The 12,630-nt window shown below is 37.1% G+C and overlaps 1 protein-coding gene across 1 annotated transcript in view; it reads right to left on the bottom strand.

The window, feature by feature from the left end:
- The window catches only part of LOC134535736 (serine/threonine-protein kinase OSR1), a 275,004-nt gene that overhangs the window by 228,843 nt on the left and 33,531 nt on the right, over nucleotides 1–12,630 (bottom strand). Inside the window, exon 2 of the mRNA XM_063374969.1 lies at nucleotides 715–819. Coding sequence (XP_063231039.1) covers nucleotides 715–819 — 105 coding nt within the window. The remainder of the gene's footprint in view (nucleotides 1–714; nucleotides 820–12,630) is intronic.

Genomic DNA, 12,630 nt, shown 5'->3' on the forward strand with positions numbered 1-12,630 from the left:
TTTTTCCTGCGAAGATGGGAAATTTTTAGTCAATTTAGAGGAATTTTGAGTAATTGTTTAGTCCAAAATGGCCGCCGTGACGTCAGAGAGGTCGGTCATTGACCCGCTCCTCGCTCGTCAGCCAGAAGCCAGTTCCCGGAGCCGCTGTTCTCTTCTACTTCTCTTAGATCCGTCCTTTATCTCTTGGTCATGATGCCAGCGCCCACGGTCCCTCCAAGACTGCTTGCTTCAAGTCTCAGAACAAGCCTGAGAAATGTCCCCCAAACCCGCACGAATCTCTTTCCGCGGTGTTTACGTAGAGATGACATATTTGCTATTAAACGTTTTTTACTACTACAGGCGTTAATAAGATCTCAAATGGATATAACCTACAGATCTTCACTTTGACATGAAATTAAGTCTGTAAATGTTCCAGGGATACGGTAACTTGTAACACATAACTCATCGGAATTATCTGCGCGGGAATGGTCTATCCTACTAGGCACGTAGTTATCTACCCCACTAAGAACATGGTACTTTAATCCACTAATCATTAAAATAACTTTTTAAGTGTATTGTAAATCCTTGATCTGGGATCTTACTAGGAAAAATATACACATAAGTGTGAACAGAAAATATTTTTAGGAGATTGTTATGAGCCGTGGGAGTAAATACGAAATAATGTTCGCAGGATTTCACGGCCATTGTCTGAAGTACGAAAATTGCGTGTTTTACCTGTAGCGATGTGCGGTGATGTGGCCTAGTAGACCTGAGCTCTCCCGGAACACCACAGTAGGACCTTCATTCACAGCACCACTGCGCCTCTTGCGGGCCTCCATGCTGCAACAACGACACATGTCCCTGTTGGCATCACTACTGATGGGGTTGTGTACCACAGCATACAGCACGCACTAGCTTGCTAGTTCGAACACAGCTGAACTCATCGTATATCGGAGATACTCTAAATCAAATACGCCACTTCCTTTGTAATAGGTGATTTTTAAGATGGCATTGTTTTTGTTAAGTCATTCGTATTTTTCTAAAATTTTTATTTGGTTGCAAATAGCATCTGATGTTTTTAGCTGTATATTTAATATTTTTTTTGATGGTTTATTTACTATTTAATTTTCGAGTTGACTGTTAGACTTCAGAGAAAGGCCACGAATTCTAGAAGCATTTAGAATGTTGTGTAAATTGATTCAAGAAAAAAATTAATTATTCTTAAATATTTTTTACACATAGTTTTTATGAAACTTTATTAGTAAGTATTTTCATTTCGATCAGACAGAACCAGTTGTTGGCTAGACCCCACCAGTCTGTGATCAGCCACATCTAGAAGTCAGCCTAAGCTAGACACATTTATTCAATCGTCAGTAATCCATCTCCAAAAGCTGGCCAGACGCATCCAGTGGTAGCCAGACGCATCCAGTATACATCCAATCAGTGACGAAACAAATTCATAAAAAAATACACATTAAAATAAGAAACATTTAAAAAAATGACTTTTGTAAGATCATTTAAAAAAAGGTAGCCCATTTGAAAGCATGTCTTCGAGTCATTTTAATATCATATTTTCTAGCAACTGCTTATGGCATTTCTCACAGCCAACAATTTTGTGAGAAGAGTAGTATGTTTTGGTTCCTCCTGGCACAGGGTTCAGGGTGTGGTGCTGGTGCCGTGGAGCCGGCCGATTGCTCTGACGTCATGGCGGCCATTTTGGTCTCAAAAATTTATCAAAGTTCCTCAATAATGACCAAAAATGACTCAAAAATTCCAGTTTTTGAGGAAAAATTTCACGTTTTCTTCAACAAAATTCAAAAATTAGGATTTGAAAAACCTCTAAATAATTTTGCCTTAGAAAGAACACATATTTCTAAAAGCGACTAAAAGTCCTAAGAGCTAGCCGCTCTAAGCCGCAGATGTCATCTAGGAGTATGACATCACCGTTGCAATTTCTGTTACGGCCGCCATTTTGTTATTATTTATTTATCATCCAATTTTAATGAAACAAATTTCTTAATTCATAAAAAATTATTAATTAAAATTTTGATAAAAAATATTATAAAAACATTTATTTACGACATTGAACTCGGAGTCACCGGTTCTAACCCGGCGAGGGCAAAAAAAAATGGCGACTGATCCTTCCCTCATGGTGGCTGCTGGCAGACTGACCTCCACCACTTTTTACATAGCATATATCATCAGTTAATATGATATCATGTCCACCATCTTGAAAATCCGTAATTTTAAAGCTAGAAAATCAGGAAGAATTGTAAATATTATAAAATATACCTATCAATTAAATTTTAATAAAAATCTTTAAAAACAACACTGCACTCTTCGTTACGGCCGCCATCTTGAAAATCGGTAATTTTTATGCTAGAAATTAGGAAATAATTTCTAAAAAAAAAATTTTTAAAAACACACGCCTTGATGTCCTCGGTTCGAACCCAGTAAGAGCAAAATTAAAAAAATGTTGATAGATCCTTCTTTCACGAAAGCCATCTGCCAACTGACCCACCAATAGCAAGGCATATATATCATCAGCTGGTATGGTGTCATGTCCGCCATCTTTTCTTTGTCTGCTGGAGGCTACCATCTTGTTTTCGGCTCCTAGAGTGCGCTGACGCCATGTTAGTGTAATTTTTATATGCTAGAGTGCAGTAATCATTTATTATTACTGTGGCACCCATCATCTTGAAATTTGGACGCCATCTTGGAATTGTGTAATTATTTAGCCAGAAATTCGGGAAAAATTCCAAAATTCGTCAAAAAAAACAAACATTTATGTACTGATTGATTCGATCAATATCCGTTCCTGGTTCGATCTCTGAACGAAGCTAAAAATAAATTTAATTAAAATACCAGAAAAGTGTCAGGTTCGAGGAATTAAACACCACATGTTCTTTTACAAATGTAATATTTAGTACATAATTTATATTCTCCTACAGGATCATTTGCGATTATTATCAATATTTAGAATAATTTAGGCCTGCATAGGCGTTAAATGACTAATAATTCTTAGCTACAATCGGTTTATACTATACAGAGACCAACCAGATGCTTTACAGACATAGTCCTCCTCTTCTTGAGTTTCTGGATATCGTGTTTAACAGATTACTTCACATCGTCAGAACTGTAAATTACTGCAGCCGATGTCTTGAATGCACACTTCTTCACTTTGTCATCGAACGGATATGGCGTTCCATATATACAGTCCAACCACAAGTTATATTTCAAAGGTCCTTTTGTTGCTATGTCATCAGTAAGCTGATTGATTATGTTCTGTCTAATATTGTCAAAAAAATTACAAATGTCAAATGACTCACTGATCGTATTCAGATAATAGTAGTCCTTCAAAGTTTCACGAAATGCAGACTGCGCCAGGTAGAAACCATTATCATTCACTTGTAGAGCACCGATAACAGTCTTAGGTTTAGTTTCATGTCCAGACGTCATAGGTACTAATCGGTTGCTGCTCATATGTTTTTTTTTTTGCCTGTACGCTCACGAGTCTTCAAACTCAACATAAAATTTTGGCTTGTACTAGAAGTCTAACTTTGCACAAGAATGAGATGTTCACAAGCTAGCAGAATCTGTTTATGTATTTTTTGTAAATTTTTCCATTTTAATTTTTAAAATTAAAAAATTGTTATTTATTAAATATTTATTCTGTTATTGTATGAATCAAAGAAAAGTTTGATGGTTTTCTTCGTGCGCTCCTAATTATTCTTGTCAATACGTTTGCTCCTGATTATTCTTGTCAATATGATGATGGTTTTCTTCGTGTGCTCCTTATTATTCCTGTGGTTTTTTCAAGTGCTTCTGTCTATTCTGAGAAACAGCTCTCTGCATGAAGGATGTTTTACCTAATGAGTCATGACATTTTATGTGGATTTAAATTTAACTCGTGAAATTAGCACTTGCAATTTCATTTACCAGGTGGAATACAAAAAAATAAACAACCATTACTCAGTCAAATAATATACCATGAAACATCTGTGAAGCACTAACATGCAAGACGAACTTCCTTCTCTTTTGTGTCTAGCGAAGCCACCTTTCTATTGCGATCGTTGGTGAGCATCCCCCATCCCACATAAAAGAACTAAATAATATTTACCTGTAAGCAACAAGTGGTGTCAAATGTTGACAATAATCGACACTACTTTAAACAGGTTATTTTGCATGAGATAAATGAACTCTCGCCACTTAATGGTGCTATTATAGTCAGTTAGAGTCATGTAGTCTCGTAGCCACGTAGCCTCGTGTCCTGGAAGCTTCGTAGTACTGTAGCCTCGCAGTCTTGTAACCTTGTGTTCTGGAAGCTTCGTAGTCCTATAGCCTCGCGATCACGTAACTTTGTAGACTCGTAATTGCATAGTCTCGTAATCTCATGGCTAGTATTCACATAGTCATGATGCCTTGGAGCCTCGTAGACTTGTAGCTACATAACCAAGTAGCCTTGTAATCTTATAACATAATGCTGTTGGAGCAGTTGGAGCAAAATATAAAATTCCGTCGAAAACAGATGCGGCAATTGGAGCCTTTTTGACGTGTAGCTTCGTAGTCAAGTACTAATGTATACATGCAGTTCTGTAGTATCGTAGCTTCGTAGACTCTTGGTCTTGTAGTCAAATAGCGCAAGGCCTAAGACTATTTGGAGTTTAATACTTTTGACATCATTGATTGTTGGAGCCGTAGACAGTTGGAGCATTTGTAGCTGATGGAACTTTGCAACTTTGGAGCTGTTGGAGCATTGGAGCATTGAAGTTTTGGAGCATTTGGAGCATTTGGAGTATTTGGAGCTGTTGGAGCTTTGGAGCATTTGGAGCTGTTGGAGCATTTGGCATTTGGAGCTATTGGAGCATTTGGAGATGTTGGAGCTTTGGAGCTGTTGGAGCTGTTGGAGCTATGAACCTTTGGAGCATTTGGAGCTGTTGGAGCTTTTGAGCATTTGGAGCATTTGGAGCTGTCGAGTGTTTGGAGCTGTTGGAGCATTTGGAGCATTGGAGCATTGGAGCATTTGGAGCTCTTGGAGCTGTTGAAGCTTTGGAGCTATGGAGCTTTGGAGCATTTGGAGCCTCGTAGACTTGTAGCTACGTAATTAAGTAGTCTTGTAAAATTATAACATGATGCTGTTGGAGCATTGAAGCTTTTGGAGCATTTGGAGTTGTTGGAGCTTTGGAGTTCTTGGAGCCTAGTATATATTTGTGAGATCGAATTAATGAGACGAAAACGTATCACTCTGCATCTAATTTTTTCGATCATATTTGCTTTTTTTTTAAATGATGTTTTGACTCTAGTATTATATTAAATGGTCCTTGATTTGACTAGCATATTATTCCGTCGGTTGCATTTATATAAGCGAGTCCTCAGATGGCGGGGATTTCAGTTTGTTACTGACGATGATGGTGTAAGGATCACCTAGTTTTTTTTTTTTGGTGCATTAGTCATGGAATTACCTGTTCTTGCGAACTTGATGGCATCTTTACCGTCTGTAACTGCTAACTCGATTAAGGTTGTACCAACGACTACAGGAACCCTGACGTTTGTGGCGACAATTATGGAGCAGATCCCGCTGGCAACGACGACGCCAACACTGGAGGAGACTTCAACAGTCACGGTACCACCAGCAGAAGAGAGCTTAATTACTACCGAGCTGGCTGCGCAGGAAAACACGACGAACGACATTTCGCCCTCGATGGAGACTTCAATGGCTGGTGATTCGACAACGACTAACGAACATCGGTGCTGTTACTGCGACAAGATTTTCTCAAACAACAGCAATGCTCAAGGACACGAGAAGAGCGAATGTGCCAAGAACCTATATCGTAAAATGTTTGTTTGTGAAAAATGTCATAAGCAGTTTGCCAGAAAAGATTATATGAAAACATACATGAAGACATACAAAGGTCCAGCTGCGCGGCAGAAAGTAAAGGTTTCGGTGCAACAACGAATGATTGATGTGCATAAGAGTATGCCTGGAAATGGTACAATTGCAGTAACGTCGACATCTGTTTTGGGTCTGGGAGGTTCGTCTACATCAGCACGGTATCCTTGCAGCTACTGCGATATGTCGTTCGCATTTTCCCATGATGCACGGTGACATGAACGGAGTAAATGCAAGAAGAATCCTTCTCGCATGAAGTTTCGCTGCGATTAGTGCCATGAATGGTTTACTCGAATTGATATTTTGCGACGACATTCGAAAAAATGCAACGGTGAAGTCCGTGTGCCTACTGATGAACTACCTGCAGAAATTTTGACTCCTCGGTTTAGGTTGAAGACTCGTGAGTGTACAGGCAAAAAAACAAAACAAAATATGAGCAGCAACCAATTGGTATGACGTGAAACTAAACCTAAGACTGTTATCGGTGCTCTACAGGTGAATGATAATGGTTTCTACCTGGCGCAGTCTGCATTTCGTGAAACTTTGAAGGACTACTATTATCTGAATACGATCAGTGAGTCATTTGACATTTGTAATTTTCTTGACAATATTAGACAGAACATAATCAATCAGCTTACTGATGACGTAGCAACAAAAGGACCTTTGAAATATAACTTGTGGTTGGACTGTATATATGGAACGCCATATCCGTTCGATGACAAAGTGAAGAAGTGTGCATTCAAGACATCGGCTGCAGTAATTTACAGTTCTGACGATGTGAAGTAATCTGTTAAACACGATATCCAGAAACTCAAGAAGAGGAGGACTATGTCTGTAAAGCATCTGGTTGGTCTCTGTATAGTATAAACCGATTGTAGCTAAGAATTATTAGTCATTTAACGCCTATGCAGGCCTAAATGATTCTAAATATTGATAATAATCGCAAATGATCCTGTAGGAGAATATAAATTATGTACTAAATATTACATTTGTAAAAGAACATGTGGTGTTTAATTCCTCGAACCTGACACTTTTCTGGTATTTTAATTAAATTTATTTTTAGCTTCGTTCAGAGATCGAACCAGGAACGGATATTGATCGAATCAATCAGTACATAAATGTTTGATTTTTTTGACGAATTTTGGAATTTTTCCCGAATTTCTAGCTAAATAATTACACAATTCCAAGATGGCGTCCAAATTTCAAGATGATGGGTGCCACAGTAATAATAAATGATTACTGCACTCTAGCACATAAAAATTACACTAACATGGCGTCAGCGCACTCTAGGAGCCGAAAACAAGATGGTAGCCTCCAGCAGACAAAGAAAAGATGGCGGACATGACACCATACCAGCTGATGATATATATGCCTTGCTATTGGTGGGTCAGTTGGCAGATGGCTTTCGTGAAAGAAGGATCTATCAACATTTTTTTAATTTTGCTCTTACTGGGTTCGAACCAAGGACATCAAGGCGTGTGTTTTTAAACATTTTTTTTATCAAAATGTGATTAAAAAAAATTTATTTTAATTTTAGAAATTATTTCCAAATTTCTAGCATAAAAATTACTGATTTTCAAGATGGTGGCCGTAACGAAGAGTGCAGTGTTGTTTTTAAAGATTTTTATTAAAATTTAATTGATAGGTATTTTTATAATATTTACAATTCTTCCTGATTTTCTAGCTTTAAAATTACGGATTTTCAAGATGGTGGACATGATACATGATATCATACTAACTGATGATATATGCTATGTAAAAAGTGGTGGAGGTCAGTCTGCCAGCAGCCACCTGAGGGAAGGATCAGTCGCCATTTTTATTTTTTTTTGCCCTCACCGGGTTCGAACCGAGGACTCCGAATTCAATGTCGTAAATAAATGTTTTTTAATATTTTTATTAAAATTTTAATTATTTTATTTTTTATGAATATAAAAATTTGTTTCATTAAAATTTGATGATAAATAAATATTTACAAAATGGCGGCCGTATCAGAAATTGCAACGGTGATGTCATACTCATAGATGACGTCTGCGGCTTAGAGCTGCTAGCTCTTAGGACTTTTAAGCTGCTTTTAGGATTTTGTGTTCTTTCTAAGGCAAAAGTATTTTAGGTTTTTCGAAATCCTAATTTTTGAATTTTTGTGGAAGAAAACGTGAAATATTTCCTCAAAACGGGAATTTTTGAGTCATTTTGAGTCATTTTTGAGGAATTTTTATACATCTTTGAGACCAAAATGGCCGCCGTGACGTCAGAGCAATCGGCCGGCTCCACGGCACCAGCACCACACCCTGAACCCTGTGCCAGGAGGAACCAAAACATACTACTGAGAAGGATTCTTGGCACGTTCTCTCTTTTCGTGTCGTTAAGCATTACTGTGGTTCGAGAATATATTGTCACAGTTAGGACATTGGTACTTGATATTTGTTGACAAATCGCTAGCCATCGAAGTCTTCATCGAGGGCGAAAAGTCGTTCATCGTGGTTTTCTCTGCAGCCAGCAATGCAGGCGTTCAAGTCTTTTCTGACAGTGGAACCACAGCAGTTTAAGACTCCGCTATTGTTGTTGGTGATGATGATAAACATTCCATCGGGATCTGTATCCTTGATGACGAGGTCTCCGCAGTGAAGGTTACAGCTTCCATCAAGGTCTTCGTGGTTGTTGTTTACGATGCCCACAGGATGTGCTTCAACGTCGTCATCGCTGATGTCAGGGTTCCCGTAGACGATGGTAAAAATTGAATCGAGTTCGCTGTTAAAGATGGTAAAGATGCCATCAAGATCTCAAAAAATAGGTATTTACGAGACCTAAGTATTAGGTTTTACTTACACATCGTAGCCAGTGTTTTCCTTACACATCGTAGCCAGTAACAAACTAAAATGCCTTTTGTTTCGGAATCGCTTATAGACCCGCGACCGATCGATTTATATGCTCGTCAAAACATGAACCATTTACTATAACACACTAGTCAAAACAACATTCAGAACATTAAGCAACTCAAAAAGAAAATCTCATTTAAAGCAAATTTGAAATAATAGATTGGCATGCAATACACAAATTGGACTCGCAATGGCAACACAGTACACGCATTCAACACGCAATGGACAATAATTCACACAATGAACACACACACATATATACATACATAATACGCGCATTCGACTAAAAGGAAGCACATTTAGACAAAAATTCAGCTTGTGAAACGATATAATCAGTAGTATACGATAATACAGTCTTGACTACATACATTTAACGAAAAGGACGTATATTTTTCACGAACATTTAACAAAGTAGGATGTTATCGCCAATATTTGGCTCCAACAGTTTTTAATTAACAAAGTCCATGGTTTTAAAAAGTCTTTTGGCTCTGTAAATCATTGAACTCAACAGTCTTTGGGTCCAGCCATTTTAGACCTAGCTGGTATTTGGCTACGAAACTAGAAGGCTACTAAGCTAAGACACTAGAGGTCTACAAGACTACGAGGCTTCAACTGGCTACGAGGACTTAAGGCTACTAACCTAAAAGTATACGATGCTACAAGGCTACGAGGCTGCGAGCTATGAAGCTACGAAGCTACGAGACAACGAGACTACAGGACTACAAGGCTAGGTTTTAACTGACTACGAGCCTACAAGGCTACTAGGCTGCAAGTCTACGAGGCTAAAAGTCTACGAAACTACGTCTACGAGGCTACAAGTCTACGAGACTACATGGTTAAAATTCTATAAGTCTAAGAGGCTACGAGACTACATGTTTATAAGTCTACGAGGCTACGAGACTACTTGGCTCTAACTGTCTTTGTCTCCATTCAGCTGCGAGAGTTATTTTATCTCATGCAAGATAACTTTATGCAAGTATTATCTTTGAAAGATTTGTACAATGGGAGTGCATGACTTGATGTAAGCTTTTACACATACGCCATTGCTATGCACATGTATGTCTGTAGAAGAAAACTACAAAAAACACAAATGACAAAAACACAAATTAAGCAATATTTTTGTGCTGTCATCATTTGTGGGTTTTTTTTTTCGTTCTCTTCTGTTTTTTGGAAAACTAATATGTTTGTTTTGTCTTTTCGTTTTTCTGTATTGTTGTCTCGTTTCAACTGTTGTGCTGAATTTTTTGGGTCCGGTATTTTTGTGCTGTCATCATTTGTGTTTTTTTTTTTCGTTTTGTTAGTCCATTTTTCTTTGTTTTTCTTTGTTTGTTGACCATATTCCTGTTGTGGAGTATTGTGTGGTGTTTATATCCTGACAACAGCAATTTTTTGCTTAATTTGTGTTTATGTCATTTGTGTTTTTTGTAGTTTTCTTCTATAGACATACATGTGCATAGCAATGGCGTATTCCAAAAGCTTACATCAAGTTTATGCAAATAGTTTCTATTATTGTCAGGCGCATAGGAACCGGGGGGGGGGGGGGGGGGGGGCGACCCAGGCGACTGCCCGGCCATAACATTTCATGGCCGGGCAAAGTGATGGTTTTGCCCGGCCATTGCATCAGATGAACAAGAGGCATTGTCTTCATTGCAATGCTAATTGGTTTTGTAGGATTTTCTTGTCTGTGCGTTACTTTATTCTTTGTCGAAGATTTCAATTTAGACAGTCTCCTTACACAGTTGCAATTATTGAAGAATCTTCCTGGAAATGTACCCGACACTTGTGCAGCATTCGCTGAAAAGTTGGGTAAAGAGAGTGATACGGCTCGTGCTTTGCTCGATCAAGTAACTCGACTTATGATACTCATCATGACTGTGCCTGCTCCAGCCGCATCTGCAGAGCGTTCATTTAGTGCACTTCGTCGTTTGAAGACATAATGTCCCAAAGACGTCTCACTCATTTGACTTCATATCCATAGTGATAAAACTGCATCAATAGACAATAGACATCAAGTCGGTTATTAAAGAATTTGTCTGCCGCAATGACGAGAGAAAGAGCGTTTTTGGTAAAGTTTAATGTTTCTGTTGCTACTCATCAAAACATGAAGTCTGGGTGCTGTAATAATTATTTCCTTTACATAAAAACTTGTGATGCCATTTCTAGTAGCTGTGTAGTTGTCAATGAAAAAATACGGATTGTTCGTACAAATAATTCTGAGAATTTTGAGAATGTTTTTATGTATTGTAAATTAAATTATGAGGAACATAAAAATGATATGATAGTAATAGGTCTAACGGCTCACTATTCCGAGTTTTGTTATATTGTGATTTGACTTTATCAATTTTAATGTGTTATTTTGTCATATAACTTATCATAAGATATTTAGATTTTCAGATTTATTAATGGTAAAGCAGTTTTTCTGTCACGTTTCTAATTAATATTCAGTGGACACTAGGTACACCATATGCTTGTGTCAATACATTCTGAATATTGGCATCATCTAAGAATATTTAATTAAAGGTGTGTAACATTAAAAGTTCTCCTGTCCTGATATTCAAATGAATTTACTTAAGAGTGGGCAATGAGTGGGATAGTGACGTCTTTGTTAAATTGTTTACTGAAGGCTCAGCCTCACTTAAATATTTGATTATAGCTTGTTTTGATTATTGCAGTTCTTTGTTAACACATATTAAGAAAATGTAACTATAGCTATAGATAGTTAGCAAAATATATTATCTCACACTACAAATATTAATCTTCAACCACCGCCATGTAATTATGATGCAATTAGTCAAACATATTTTCAATTATAAATACATCTTTGCCTTTTCTACAGTTCTAGATAACTTGCTGATATCTGGGGACTAAATTTGAAGGTGCTTGTGATTTATGTACTCTGTGCAGTGGGATAATTCAACAAATTGCCTTTAAAATGAATTCTACGAGGCGAAAGCTGAAAAGTGAACACTTTTTTGTGATGCAGAGCCTTAAGTAAATTTGTTATAAAAAAATTTAAAATTTCTTCTAGTAGTACTACATTCTATTTTTATGTACGAAAGATGCTTAAATAGCACCATTTTGCTCCTTAGAATACAATTTCTTTTTCTACCAGGGGAGAGCCCCAGGACACCCCCTTTGTTAAATCCACCACTTATACCTAATGATACTCTCCTTTGCCCCCCCCCCCCCCCCCAATTAAATATTTGCTTCCTACGCGCCTGATTCTTGTTAACAGATATCGCAACGTGTTGTGTGGAGTTAAAATTTATTTATTTCTATTTTGTGGGATGTGGGATGCTCACTAGACATCAAGGAGAAGGAAGTTGTTCTTGCATGATAGTGCTTCTCAGATGTCACAAGGCATATTATTTGACTGAGTAATGGATGTTTTATGTGTTTGAATATCACTCGACAAAAATCAATGAAGTAATAATTTGGTATCAGAAATTCACTAATTAATTGTTACTCTGAATAAAATTTTGTGACTCATTAAGTAAAAAAAAAATCGTGTAGAGATCGATTTTTCAGAAATAACAAGAAGCACTCAGAGAACGTTAGCAGAAGTCTCGACAGGAATAATAATATAAGAAGCACATGATGAATAAGACAAAAATATTAGCAGGCATAATCAAGAGCACGCGGAGTAAACTATGCACTTATTCCTAAATCAATATCAGAAAATATAAAAAAATGTATCGAAAACATCAAATTAAAAAAGAATATTAAATAATAAAATAAATATAAATCAAGGTAGTAAAAATAATAACAAATAATGAAATAAAGAACATTAAAAAAATAATTCAAAAAACAGCTTCTTTGAGGTTGCAAGCAGCTTGTTTGTTGAGCAATGATAGAATTATAAAAAAGTCAGTATTTTTGATTTAT

This window comes from Bacillus rossius, chromosome 10, assembly GCF_032445375.1.
Source record: "Bacillus rossius redtenbacheri isolate Brsri chromosome 10, Brsri_v3, whole genome shotgun sequence".
Lineage (NCBI taxonomy): Eukaryota > Metazoa > Arthropoda > Insecta > Phasmatodea > Bacillidae > Bacillus > Bacillus rossius.